This window comes from Sinocyclocheilus anshuiensis, unplaced genomic scaffold (assembly GCF_001515605.1).
Source record: "Sinocyclocheilus anshuiensis isolate Anshui unplaced genomic scaffold, SAMN03320099.WGS_v1.1 scaffold776, whole genome shotgun sequence".
NCBI classification, from domain to species: Eukaryota; Metazoa; Chordata; class Actinopteri; order Cypriniformes; family Cyprinidae; genus Sinocyclocheilus; species Sinocyclocheilus anshuiensis.
The window spans coordinates 1,502,326-1,517,766 of record NW_015555808.1 but is presented as its reverse complement, the minus strand read 5'-3'; the positions used below and the strand labels follow the sequence as shown (position 1 = coordinate 1,517,766).

The 15,441-nt window shown below is 35.8% G+C and overlaps 1 protein-coding gene across 2 annotated transcripts in view; it reads left to right on the top strand.

Moving 5' to 3' along the window:
* Nucleotides 1-10,211, top strand: part of nkain2 (sodium/potassium transporting ATPase interacting 2) — a 162,622-nt gene extending 152,411 nt beyond the window's left edge. The window contains exons 5-7 of one of the 2 annotated variants that reach the window (XM_016469325.1): nt 573-633; nt 5,116-5,197; nt 9,605-10,211. In XM_016469325.1, the coding sequence (XP_016324811.1) occupies nt 573-633; nt 5,116-5,197; nt 9,605-9,614 (153 nt within the window). In that variant the 3' untranslated portion in view covers nt 9,615-10,211. Of the gene's footprint in view, nt 1-572; nt 634-5,115; nt 5,202-9,604 lie in introns of those variants that run through there. The other variant, XM_016469326.1, reaches the window with a different exon arrangement.
* The last annotated feature ends 5,230 nt before the right edge of the window (nt 10,212-15,441 follow it).

Below are 15,441 nucleotides of genomic sequence, written 5' to 3'. Positions count from 1 at the left end.
AGGGACTAAACACGACCCCTTTTAATACATGTTAACCAGGAGTCAGTCATTTATAATCGCGGCATCGTCTGATAAAATCAACATGCATCTACACTAAAGAGCGGCTATGCAGTTGTTTTGGCTATATTACTTTTTTGTCTCATGCAACGCACTGCCTACGTCTGAGTAACAAACAAAAAAAGACAACAAACAAAAAAGTGCATGTGATATTAACAGACGAAGGTTAAAGAGTCGGGCTTGTAACCCGAAGGTTGCGGGTTCGAGTCTCAGGTCCGGCAGGAATTGTCAGTGGGGGGAGTGAATAACCAGCGCTCTCTTCCACTTATGTGTTTACATTGTGTGTGTGTGTTCACTACTGTGTGTGTGCTCACTTGGATGGGTTAAATGCAGAGCACAAATTCCGAGTATGGGTCACCATACTTGGCCACACGTCACTTCACTCACTCACTCACACTCAAAAGAGTGCTAGGAAACTTTATTTTTCCAGATCTATTACACTTAACCTTAATATAGGCAAATTGATTAGTAGAGTTGATTATTCTAATCAATGCTGTTTTCTGTTCTCTTCACAGCTTGCTGGGTTCATCTATGCCTGTTATGTTGTGAAGCTCATTTCAGAAGAGGAGGACAGCTGTGAGTATACTTCATAATTCAGTTATGAGTGTGTTGTTGTTCATGTTTTAATGAGTGTTTGGCTTACACTCAAATAAGGCATGCTTAAAAGATATGTATGAAATCTAAAATGATATGAGATCTAAAATTACATTTATCATATCAGATCTAAATATATTATTTATATTTATACTACGTGGCTGTTGAATGCTTGAATCTGAAAGTTCTAAGGTGTGCAATTATTTTCAGGGAAATGCACGGCTAATATATATATTTTTTTTTTTTATTGTCGTTTGAAAGAAGCAACTAATAAGACAACATTTAGACATGTTTTTAGTTTACAACCTAAAGATGTAAAGATGCATAATGTTTTTATTATTATATTTTTTATATGCTTTAACATGGGGAATATTTGTTTCCTGTGGTAATGAAGTACTGACATAGACATAGCTCTTGGCGGCAGATCTTTAGCCTAGTTTGAATGCCCCTGTAAACATTTGAATTTAGATGTTGCAGGATCTAAGAGATTGCTTTTATTGATCCCAAACGACCAACCTGTGGCCTAGTGTTTTAAAGCAAGGAGAAAATTGTTCCATTTGCAGTGCTCAGACGATCAAACTTACCACCACTACCATGCTGAGACACATGGGTCATTTGCTCACTATCATGTATGCAAACCTGTTTGCCTTACTTTCCTCTGTTGAACACACATAGGAAAACACAAAGCTATAATATGCAGCACTTTTATGATACTTTTTATGGTGATTTTTTTGGTGTTTCACTTTCATTATATTGAAAACTGTGGGCACTACATAGTTCAACATTTCCCCATTTGTGTTCTACAGAAAATCACATGGATCATGACACACTATTCGTTTAATGTGTTTTGCCATCAGATGCTTGTAACTTTTTCTTAGGAGAGTCTTTTGAGGAATAGCTGCAATAACGATGGATATGCAGCCTAACACTGGCATTCAAGATCAATACTGTTGTTCTCTTGCAGAGTCAAGCCTTATTTTCCCTGTTCTCGTCATTCTCTCATCACCAAGCAACTCAAATTGACTGACAGTGAGAGAGATACATGTAAAAGTGTGTGTTTGTGTGGCTGTTTATTAGTTAGGCATCCCCCTTCTTTGTCCTGTATTTTCATTGCATTTTATCAGTTCATCATCAGAGTAATCAGAATCATTAAACTTCACTCTGAATGTAATTAAGCATGGCCGTATTTGGAGGGCCAGCCTCTCATTAAACGGAGTGCCTTCACTACATGTTAAGATCACGAAGAGGGAGCCCTGTGGAAGAATACATCCAGTGTAGCATGATGGTCTATTAATGCAGAATATTTGTGTTTATATGGGTTTTTATGCATGAGTTCACTGGGATGTTGGTCCAAGCTAGAGCATGATCATTTTTTATTATTATTTCTTACTATTATCAATGTTGAAAACACTTAATGTTTTGTAAAAAGTGTGATACTTTTTTTTTAAGATTTTTAGATGAATAGGAAGTTCAAAAGAACAGCATTTTTTTTAAAATAGCAATATTTTGTAACATTAAATTAAATTATACATTACTTGAGCTAAGCTTTGAGCTAAGCTTTGCACCGCAAAAACTTCTGCCGCCACACTGATCGGTTAACTTCCTCAAACATCATTCAGCGGCGTTCCCGTTGTCGAATGGGGATTCTGATTGTCTCAATCAGTGATCAGGAGAGATTCTCGGACATTTGTGTAATTGGAAATCCCTCTCGAAAGTCTCTCCCAGTCAGTCCATGGGCAGCCTAAGTTTGAGTGACTGCCAGAGCACTCGTGAATGGTACACGACTGCACCGTGACATTAGCATCCGTTGAGAGAATATCAGTACTGTTGATGTTCCAAGGGTGGGCAGAGGAAAATTCCACTGAGAAATATAATTGTTGAAGCTCTGAATCCTCCAAGCAGGTGAACGATATTGATGGCTTGGTCCCTGAGGCATGTAGAAACACTAACCGGGACGCCATATTGGCCATTACGGCTTTAATTAATATAGTACAAGAAGCACAGGGTCCATATAAAAACAGGACAGTATTTAAATGATTCTGCCTCTGAGAGCATGGAAAAGCAAGAGAGAGAATTAGGAAGTGTTGGTGCGCGCAAGTTGCGGGGAAACACTTTTTGCATCTATAACAAGGAAATTAGGTTAAGGCTTTCCTTTGGGGATATGCAATCAGGCTTTGTGGTTGCAGGGAGGTGGGAGCTCATGCTGATAGTCTTTGTACGCCGCGTGCGGTTTACAAATGCCTTTGTCGGAGGAAAAGCTTTTGGAAGGGTGAAGCCAAAACTGTAAAACTCATAAAGCCTTGCTATATGTACGCTGTAAGGAGAAAACGTCCATCTCAGCCTAATTCCCTGCAGCGCCGGTGCCAGCGAAATGCCTCCTTTCTGGGATGTGTCTCTTAAAACAGAATAAATAGCTATTTGAGCCGTTTTGTTGAGGTCGAGGGACAGTTGTTGTATGGGTTTGAATGCTAATGCTGTAGCTCAAGGCAACCCACAGACCCTCGATCTGTCCGCTTGCCCACAGTCAATGGTGCTTGTATGTTTTTTGTTGTTGTTGTTTTTTTTACTTCATTACTGGATCAGTGATCCCAGCATTTCCCATTATCTTGGCAGGACTAGCCAGGAAGAATTTCTGCAGTAAAACAACTTGAGATATTTGTTTCATTGGAAAGGGGAAATGTTTTCAGAGCTGTTTAAGAGCACAATGGTATCTGCCCAGAAGCAATCTATTTTAACATTTACCCCCTGCAGACATATTTATGTAAAGAACATTCAGATGGGAATGTTTGGCGCAACGTAATTTTATTTTTGATATGATCAGTGTTTTCCATTTTTATTCAGCAAGGATGCATTAAATTGATCAAAAGTGACAGTAGAGATGTTTTAGATCTATTAATCAAAGAACAATTTAATGAACAAAAATGGTAATAAGAAAAAATTGAGCATCAAATCAACATATTAGAATGATTTCTGAAGGATCATGTGACACTGAAAACTGGAGTAATAATGCTGAATATTCGGCCTTGCCATCACAGGAATAAATTACATTTTAAAATATATTAAAATAGAATACTGTTAAATTGCAATAATATTTCGCAATATTACTCTATTTTTATCAAATAAATGCAGCCTTGGTGAGCATGAGAAATTTATTTCATAAAAATCTTACCGATCCCAAACTTTTGAACATGTAGTCTATATTCATTTTTTCAGTTGAAAAGTTGGTTTTAGTCCTTAAAAGTTTTAAGACACATACCAATTATTAATGTGATGAATTATAAGTGAAGAGTTAAAGCATTTGGGTCTGGACATACAATTTAATAAAGCCTACACTGAAAATATGTTTTTTTCTCTCAGAAATTGCTAGTAAATTTCACGGTTACAAATAAATGGCAAGTAACACATTGGATTAAATGTGAAAATTTGATTAATATTTAATAAAATTAATATTTTTGTAAAACATACTTCAATCTTTTTTTGTTTTATTTACAATTTCAAAAACTTTTTTTTATTTGAATTTTTTTATTATTTTTTTATTTAATGTGAATGATGGTTCTAATGGCCTGTTTAAGACCAATCTGAACATTTCGCTCAAAAACTTCAACAATCCATATAGCGTATGAGTTGATGTGTCACATTATTATTATTTCTTTTGTTGTCTTTATCATTTTGTCAGTTGAATTGATAAAATATTTTAGGACTGTCAATCAAATTATAGCCTGGAACCAATATATTGTTGATTAATTACATGATATGATGTCATATATCAATATATGTTGAGAGTGGAAATTCCAACAGTGTCCTGCTAAATGTGAGCACTCTGGTTTAAACTGCTGGCACAAGCTTTCAGACTGACCTCTGCGGGTCCCCAGATAACACTGATCAGGACAAAGGTCTAACTCCACAGTGAGACCAACATAGATTAGGGGATTTGTAGGTATATGCCCCCTGAAAATCTATCATCAGAATGATAATGGTTCCAGTTTTCCGTTCTCCTTCTGTTTGGGATGCACGAGAGAAGCTCTCTGCTAATTCCACAGCTTATCTCCTGTGTTCGCTGATCTAGGAAACTGATTGCCAAAGCCCGGATCTTTATCGCACAGTTTATTACCTTTGCGTCTTTGTGGAAAGCCCAGATACTCTGGGCTTCCAGGGCCTGAAACAGCTGGTGGGCCCTCACAGAGGGGTCCGGGTCTAATCCTGTCAGTTTGCTTTATGTTAGCCTATCATATAATCCAACAGGCAGCGTGCCACAAAAAGGCCTTCATAGATATCAGTCTCACAGAGGGTCCGGCCGCTGATCATCCACTACTCATGATTAGCACACTGACCCACCCATGCATGGGATACATAATCAAAAAGTACTTATTTGAATGAACGACAACCTTAAAAAGAGTTTAGTACAATAAATTATCTATTTTTGTCCCCCATCTTCCTCTTTCTCTCCCTTTCTCATTTCTTTAGTTGACTTTATAGGAGGGTTTGATTCGTACGGTTACCAAGGGCCACAGAAGACGTCACATTTGCAACTACAACCAATGTATATGTAAGTATAACAAACATGAATGGTTTTAAATCAAACTAACACTAATTCATAATGCGCAACATTGTCTTATAGTTTTAGCAGTGTTTTATTATATATTGGTGCCTCAGGGTAAATTTCCCTGGTGCACTGTATTTTATTCCACTGTTTTTTTTTCCTCAGCTCTCTATAATTGCTCTTCTTAGTAAACTGTATCTAACATGTTTATAAATTTATCAAATTATTTTGATTATTTATTTATTTGTCAGATAAATGTATCGACTTTTATTTTTATGTACATTTATTCATTAAATTATGACTTTTAATTTATAACATAATTATCAGAATATTTATATTTATTTATAATAATTATTATAATTTATATGTGTAAGATAATTGTATTAACTTTTATTTTTTTATTTAAATCTATCAATGAAATTATGATTTTGAATTTATAACAATTATCAGAATATTTATATGTAATTATTATATTTATTTATGTGTAATAGTAATTATTTATGTATCAGATAAATTTAATAACTTTTATTATATTTTATTAATTTTATTTATTTAAATGTATTAATAAAATGATGACTTTAACATATACTTATCAGAATATTTATATATTTATATAATTTTAGAATATTTATGTATTTATTTATTTACTTAGTATGTCAAATACAATTTTATTTCATGTTATAGAAAGCTGACGATAAAATGATATTGATTTTATTATATTTTCATATTAGAAAATTATTTTTCCAATGTATAAATTATAATTTTATTTCTTATGTAATTGAACAAAAGTCATTTATTTCAATTCTAAAAATGTACAGATTAGAAAATAGCAGCAAAATGTAAGTAATAGTGACACAACTAATTGATAACTCAATTCATTATCAGCTATTTTCCATATAGATTTGGTGCTGCAGCTGTAGTCTCTAGACTCGTGTGCTCTCTTATAGTGAGTCAGTGTGTTTGTATCACAACACTCTCTGTTGGACATAGTGGACATACATCGGAGTGGATTTATGAGAGCTGGTTCATGACAGACCTGGAGCAAAACAAAACCCTGAGGAGTATCTCTAGCGGAACATCTCTAAGAAATAATATCATTGTCAGTCTGGCTGGGATAATAGCTTAGGTCAATATTAGGGGAGGTGATCTGTTTGCTTAGTCTATGTTGGCTGCTTAAATGTTTATGAGGAAGTAGTTGAATGCACAGAGGTGGGACTGGGTGATCACTGGGAGATTTAAGAGGATTTGGCTTATTGACACTGATCTATTGGTGATTGTGTTCTATAGAGTCAGCCTTTTATGTCCACAATGCACTCCATTATGCCAGGAGGTGCGACAGCAATGCTATCAAAGCTTAGGCCCATGACCTATATGAAGACAGCTCTTTGATGGAAGACCAAACTACAATAAAGGCAGGGTTTGGGGAGTCACTGAATATTGAATATTGAAGACTAATATTCTAGCCTGCTGCCCATTCACAAAAATTACTCTTAAAGACAGTGACTGCCCTTAATGTGGATAGACAGCTATAGGTAAGCCACTCATAGGTTGATTTCCCTAAAAGTGTACATGCAGGCAATATCAAAACATTAAAACAGTCAGCATAGCAACAATGGTGCAACCAATGACGTGAGTTTGTGGCGTGACTATCTGTTTGTCCAACCAATGGAAGATGAGGGAGTTTATATATATATGTGTGTGTGTGTGTGTGTGTGTGTGTGTGTGTGGGTGTGTGTGTGTGTGTTTATATACATGTATATTTATACATAGACATTAAATGTAAAAATAAAATGCATGTAAAAATAAACAACTTCAACTGTACTTTACCCTATGACATCATCCAAAGTCATTTTTGGCCTGTGGGTGAGATCAGCCCAACTGATGTGAAAACATATGGCGGGGGTCCAAATGTGCCTGTCACCAGTCTTGGCACACATGTGACACCAACGGCAAAATAGCAGCCGGAACATTCCCCGCCATCCTCCAGGGAAGGAAGGACACAGCTGAGCTGCCCAGCGCCACAGTCCAGACACAGGAAAAAAAGCTGACTGAAATGGGATCAGAAAGGATACCCCATATGGATTCAAATAGCAAGGGACTGTGTTGATTTACCAATAATACAGACGTAGTTTGTCCCTGAAGAATTCCCATTAAGAAATCCCTGGTTAAAGTTTGTATAATTCAGAAAAATCAGGGTAACATGTTGTTTATAGCTACACACTACCATTTAGTTTAGTAGCAGTAAGATGTTTTTAATGTTGATGTTGATTTATTTGATCAAAAATACAGTAAAAACAGTAATATTGTGAAATATTATTACGATTTAAAATACATTTTGTATTTTGAAATTTGTATTTATTCCTTTTTTTTTTATTCCTGTGATGGCAAAGCTGGAATTTCAGCAGTCATTACTCCAGTCTTCAGTGTCATATGATCCATCAGAAATCATTCTCTGCTGATTTGCTGCTCAGAAAACATTTCTTATTATTATCAATGTTGAAAGCTGTATTGCTGCTTAATATTTTTTGTGGAAACTGTATATTTATACACATTTCCATTCTCTGCCACTCTCTCCATTCTCTATGCACTCAGCAGAAAGGTGCAATTACATGGGCTTTAGATCAGGGACAAGTAACAATGCTTTATGCAACTCCATCCTCGTCTTCTAGGAACAGATGCTGTAAAACTGGGATTAATGAGGATTACACAGAATCCAGAGAAAGACTACAGAGAAAATGAATTATTCTCTTAAAGAGCCGCACCCCGTCTGTACCCACGGCTGCTCCCCTGGTCTTATTCAGAGAAAGTGTCTTGTTGAAGTTGTACTGAATATTCACTGTCAGCCAGTGTTTTGTATTTATTACATGGCCAGCTGACTAAATCATTCTGTCACGTCATGAGTCTCTTGCCTTTGTAAATGTCAGACTCTCACTTTTCCATAATGCATTGGAGTGCTTTGAATGGCAGGTCCATTCATAAGCAGATGGCATATTTTGATATTTCAGGGAGGAGGTTTTTCTCCACATGCTTCTGTGTGCATGTTGTTTAGTGCATTTTGAGATTGAGTGTGGAGAAAAATAGAATAATGAAAAGTGGAAAAGGTCACAGCAAATAATTAGTTAGAAGGGCAAGATGATATGAGAAAACTTAAATGAAATTAATAGATCTCACTCGGAAGCCCTTTAACATAATGCAAAAAACCCACACATAGGCGTACAGCGGCCTAAAAAGTATTTGGAGATTTAAACGTACAGATCACACTTTCATGTTATCTGCAAACAAATTTAATGCTAGAGGTTTTCTCAGAATTAGCTAGTCTTAATTATCTAGTGTTTTATCATTTAAAACCAACTTTGTTTTGAATCGTCGTTTTAGAAATGTTTTACTTTAGTGAGATTTTCAAATAAACATTTGTATGTTTGTAATTAAAGGTATAGTTCACCAAAAATGAACATTTACTCACTCTCAGGCAATCTAAGATGTAGATGAGTTTGTTTCTTCATCAGAACAGATTTGGAGAAATTCAGCATTACATCACTTGCTCTCCAGTGGATCCTCTGCAGTGAATGGGTGCCGTCAGAATGAGTTCAAACAGCTGATAAAAACATCACAGTAATCCACACGAATTCAGTCCATCAGTTAACATCTTGTGAAGCAAAAAGCTGCATGTTTGTTATAAACAAATCAATCAAAATGCTTTTTAAATTTAAACAAGTCCTCTATCCATAATATTGCTTTCTCCACTGAAAACATTGTCTTATCTGAATCAGAAGAGAAATATGGACAGATCAATAACTATTTACAAGTAAAAACAGTTCTAAACAAATATGTTCAGTAGATTTTGATTTAAGAGAGCATTGTTATGGCTAGAGGACTCATGTTAGCCAAAAGCAATGGTTTGAAGTTAAAAAAGTGAATAATGGATTTGTTGTTTACAAACATGCAGCTTTTCGCTTCACAAGATGTTAATTGATGGACTGTCGTGTGGATCATTTATGTCTAAATCTGGTTTGTCTAGTTGAGTCCTACACCTCATGCCACTCAAAATAAATGCATGATGATCACTTGCTGTCATATTCAGTTTGCAAATGATCTTGGTTTATTTTTTATTTTTTTTAAATCACATTACAATAGGTGTCAGTTTGCACAAACTGGTGCCACTGGTGTCTCTCAAAAGACAAGGTTGCATGACACCTCTGCGTGTGCTGTCTTTTCTTAATAGGAATGCCATTTGGTTTGATATTTTGTTAGTTAATGCAGTGGCATTCATACATTTTTAATGTTAAGTGCTTTGTTTCACCCAGCTGAGCTTAATCAAGCAGGCAGTCAGTCAGTCTTAAAAGCATGCACTGTGATTTATTTGTTTATACTGTCTCGAGATCAGTCTTTAACACTTGTTTTCTTCTCTCACAGGTCAAAGTAAAAGGATAACTGCCTTATCAGCCAATCAAAACGATGAACTGATGTTTGAACTTGTCTTTCTACGTAAATGTCTTAACATGATAGTGTCTTACGGACTGTCGGAGGAACACAGAACCGATACTTTAACCTCAAAGACTCCAAGTGGATTTTCTTTGTCTACGCCCAGCCCTTCCTCCTCCAGAGCGCTGCCGTCAGGCACGAGAGAGCCCTCGTGTGGAGAAACCCCTCAGCAGACTCTCATCATTGTGGCCATTAGCAGTGCAAAACGGAGGAGCAGATTGAGTCAATGATCTACAATAAGAAAGACTTGAAATCGTGCAATGGACCGAATGGATATAGTGTCAGTGTCTCCAACTGACTTTCACGGAAACCATCCATACTTAAAGAATGTTCATTAAATAGTCAGTATGATATTAGTTATCTATTCCTACAATCTTTCAAATGGTGACTTGAGTGGAGAGTCATTATTCCAGTTGTGTTTACAAAGGGCGATTCCAAGCATTGGAATGACCGTCGGTGTTTAATTGCAACCCAAGTAGTTTTTCTTCTTTCTCCTGGATGTACTTGTCTTGAAAGTGCCAAGAACAGTTACGAAAAAGAAAAAAAAACAAATAAAGAAATCAGTAGCTGCTAAGAGATTCATATTTTTTGGAGTTAAACGAAAGTCCAAAAAAAACTATGATTTTATCCGTTCGACGTCACCATGGTATCAACCGTATTTGTTTGCATGAGGTGTCCAAATCTGTTGCGTATTTAATATCTTTCAGCTAGACATAGGCTGACCTTGGAACGGGTAACAGTCGCTCCAAAAGGTTACTTGTGAATATTGTTGTTTTTTAAGACAGTGTTGAGTCTTGTTAACAAAATAACGGATAGAAAACCAATTGTAACTTCTTTCTATTTTAAGCCTTTTTTTAACGTGTGCCAGTGTTCACTCTTTTCTAGTAGACTAATAATTTATTATGCCATGTAAGTGGGCCTTTCTTGTCGATATTCCTGTACATACTGAGGGGGGTAGGGATAGAGATGCAGTATTTCTAGTGGTGAGTTGTGAGGAAGAGTCGAATCGGGTTAGAACGCTTTGTTTTGTGTAGTAACAGGAGCCCAAGAATAACGAGTCTCTAAATGATTTCTTAGCGCAATTGTTCCCCAACATTTAAGCGCGAGGTTAGAATTGCGCAAAATGCTGAAGCTATTCAGGTGTTTCCCCTTGATTTAGCTGTGCTGTATGGCTTCTTTTGTAACTTGCCTCGTGAATGAATATCAACAAAGAGTTTCTTTGAATGCTGCACTTTCAATTGCCTAAAATACTGTGCATATTGTAGCCCTTGGATGATGCGTGAAAGCGAGAAATGTCTTCATTTTGGTCAAACTACCATGCCAAAACGCAGCTCAATAACACATTTTCCCCTTCCTCTACAGATAATGGATGATGAAATATGTGTTTCTCCACTGTATATTATCTTTTCCCTTAAACTGATTCTAGTAACTGTGTGGAGTTGACATATATATGCGGTTTGGTGTCGAATTTTTGGAGAGAAAGTGCCTAAAATTACATCCTGTTAACATTCCAATAAATGGCAATCTGCTCTCACCCAGAACGGCTGTACATAAACAGAGGGTCTGACTGAGCTGTGTTTAATCAAACCCCTTGTGAACTGCACTGGCAAAGCTAAGTGGCTTTGATAATTAATAAAGATATTTTAGCCGCACCACTCTCCAGACCTCACTGGCAAATAATTCCCTGCAGTCCATTGCTGAAATCGCTCTGCATCCGACTCAATATGGAGCGATAGATGTTTGTATGGGTAATGCAATTAATAAGAATGATGACACTAGGAAAGGAAAGCTGTATGGGTATGTCTCACATAACATTCTTTTTGCTTTATGAAAAAAAAACTTTTTTTTAGTAATAAAGGGAATTATTTATTATACAGTTTATCTTACATTATATTATTTATTAGAATACTGTATTGCACAAGTCACAATCTCGTTACTGTAATGCAAAAACAATATCAAAAGTAGATTATTACAGTAATGAGAGTCTAATGAGAATGACCATAAAGAATATTGGGAATTTAAAAAAACAAAACAAAACAAAAATTGGTAATGAGAAAGAAGCAGCAGGAAATGTTATATCAGTAATGTTACAAAATATCTTAAATGTCTTATAATTAATCATAACATATTTATGATCTTAAAATATTATATTGAAGGGGGCAAAAACCTTTTCACAGCACTGTGTATATATATATATATATATATATATATATATATACACACACACACATAAAAGGCCTATTTTTAGGACCTTAATGGTCCTTAAAAATTATTAAATATAAATATCTTAAAAGTCTTAAACATCTTAATGAAAACAATTTTAAGGATTAATTTAATTGATTTTACTTTTTTATTATTTTTGGGTGGAGTTTGGGGTAGATTCCAAATGAGTGAGACTTACATCAGTCTAACTGCTATACTTTCAAGACATTTGTAAAAACATCCTGATTCAACATGGTGCTTGATTAGACTTTATCATATTTAATAAACAGGGCAAAGTTATAGCAAAAATAAATAAAAATAAATTCAATTAAAAAACATGTTTTGGTTCTCAATACTTGCGAGGCACAGTCTAAGCTTACATGAGATTTTCCCTGCATTAATACATGTAAAACAAGACTTGACAGTGTTAAATGTCAGATTTGATCAAATCATAATTATGAGCTGAAAGAAGCCTGAATGAAAATGAATACCATTCAAGTTCAGGAAATCTTGCATGATGCTTCTACCCAGGAGTGTATCTGATGTCACCATGACAATGCTCTAACCAAAACTAAATATAAAATATGGATTTAGAAATTAGTTTAAATTCTTGTGAAGTGTACAACATGGTCCAAACGAAATAACAAATATATATTTGACAATACTGTAAGAGTAGCTTAACCGTCCTCGTTAATTAAATGGTCAACTATGATACTCTAAAACAAATGACACTCATGGTAGATGCTTTAAGCAGCTTTCCAGGTTGTTTTTATTGGGCTCAGTGCTGAGTTTTGAACAGATAGGCCTTTTCTATTTCTGTTACTTTTAAAGAATGACTGTAAATAAATCCAGACTGTGTCAATGACTCTTTATTTTGCGTCTCTTCTCTGTTACTTCACTTCTTTGCTTTATTATGCCATTTCTAAGTATAGTAACATGTCATATAGCACATAGCGACTGTGCCTAGCAACAGACTATAGCTTTGACATTGTCACTGATGACCGTCTTCCACTTAAAAAGAAACCGCTATCAATCATACACCGGAAGCCCTGAATTTCCCTCACAGCAGTAGTGATGTGCTCCAGCATCACGTTCCAGTTGCACACTGCCTTTTGTTCTTTCGTGAATGCTGAAAGCGTTTGTTTTACAGTCATGTGCTGTGCAACTTTTATGTTTGTTTGTTTTTTTAATTGCTATGTATTTTATACATTTTTATTTCAGTTTTAGTTTTATTAATTTTAGTCCAAGTTAAACTTAAAGAGAGAGAGAGAGATGTTATTAGCTGAAATATGTATTTATTTATTTAAGTCTATCAAGTTAAACATAATGAAAAAGAGAAATGTAGCTTTAGCAACTACCTGAAATATTTTATTTTTTATGTATTTATTTTTCCAGTTTTATTTATTTTTTTTTCCCCCTTTAGTTTTAGTTCAGTTTTAGTCCATCAAGTTAAAGTAAATAATACAAAATGAGAAATGTAGCTTTGGCAGCTTGCTGAAATATTTTATTTTATCTTATATTTCAGTTTTAGTTTTATTTATTGTAGTCCACGAAGTTAAATTAAAGCATCGAGTTAAGACGGTGAATCCTTTCTTGGAACAGAAAAGGGGGAAAAATGGCCTCATAGACCACTTTGTTCTCACTTCAGGAGATACCCAGTGGGGGAATCTAAAGGAGTAAGAGTTAAGGAGGGGGAAAAATCAATTGAAACTACTGAGATACTGTATGTGCACTGTGCTTTGAGCTGCATGTGGAGGTCATATCATAATCTGTAAAGTCCCACAACATTTAGAGCTATTGATGATGTGCGGAAAACCCACTGTGCAAAACGGGGATCAATTTTGCTTCAATATTTCAGAGTTCCACATTTCATTCTGTACAAAGACTGTAGGGTGTTTTAAGGAGCACAGAGGGGTTGTGCTGTGGAAAGAGGTGATAGGCTATATAGGGATGAAAGAACATTTTGCTACAGAACGCTGCTGACACTGAAGCTGTTCTCTGAACTTTTTGATGGCACAAGCATTCCCTCCCATTACCTTATCGTTTCAGCCCTGTCCATCAAACACTGAGTCTAGCCCAAAAGTAGCTGAATCATTATGATGCATAATATTTTATCTACAGTATCAATGGGAACACTGTAGAAAATGTAATGACTTGCCACAGGACTGAATCATCTACTTGCTGATTCTCAGTGCAAAGTTTCTTAAGTGTTCAGGAGCAAACCCTTTTTTGATTTGATTATTCAGGCTGCACGATATAACGTTTGGCCCTCTAGCGGTTAAAAATAAAACGGCATGCTTCGGCTCTGCTCCTCTGCGCGGATGAACGTGGTTCGATGGGTTCGATGGGTCGCGGAAGCTCACTTTACTTTTGAGGTCTGGTACAAATATGACATGGGCTAGAAAAATACATATGAGCCTTATATAGCCTATGTATGCAGGTTTAATCATTAAAAGATCGCGATATTATTCCTAAATGACGGTGATTCTGCTATGTCTATTAAACCTTTGAAATCACAATCACATCGGAATATTTAAACCTGCTTTTGCGCAGCCGCTGATCCAGAGAGAGCAGCGCTATAGCGTAACTACAGGCAGTGCAGCCGCACTGGGGCCCGTGCCGCGGGGGGGAGGGCCCGCAGCGCACACGGGCCCTGCCCACATTGCAAGCGACTATATTAATATAAATTAATAATAAACGTATTAATAATAAAACACAATTAGTACCGAGATGCTTCACAGTACTAAATAAATAAATGAATTCGCAGTGAATGAATGTTGCAGCGGTGTAATGGTTGAACTTTTGTCACGCATTTCCGAGGTTCTGGGTTCTAATCCACCCTCATGTAGTTTTTTTTTTTCTCTCATTAAAACCAAAGGTGTTCACGGCCCGTTGTAATAGCCTGCACTGGGGCCCGTCATTACTAAGTTACGCCACTGACTCCTGGCATAGATTAAGAAATGACTGTAACTGTTACGTTTAAAAAAAATGAAGCTTGAGTCTTTTTGGTTTAGTTTTGTCGTGGCCACGAGATATTAATTCGTGGGAACGTGATAATATGTCGTGGCCATGAGATCCTATTGAGGGAACAACTTCTAGTTGATAGTATATGCTACCATATATTTTGCAAATACTGTAAACGCCTGACAATTATGCCAATAAAGTTTTGACTTTATGATTGCATTTACACCTGTATGTACTAATGAGTGGTGTACTAATGATAAATGAGTGGTGTTTTCATTTACAAATGAAACTACGCAAATTATTCATTTATAATTCTAGTATTTATAATTATAGGGTTAGGGTATTTATAGGGTTATTGTTAAACTCATCCTCTAAACTGCACTTCCAGTAAAAATTCCTGTCATATAGCATAATCAAAGTTTTATTGGCATGTAGGGCATTTACAGTATAGGCTATTATTTACAAAACCCTTCAAGGCTGCGTTTCCCAAAAGCATTGTAAGCCAAATGATGACAATGGTTCTTCAATCGATTTAGGCTTAAGATGCTTTTGGGAAACGCAGCCCTGAACGTTAAGTAAAGAGATCGAAGGTAAAAAAAAAA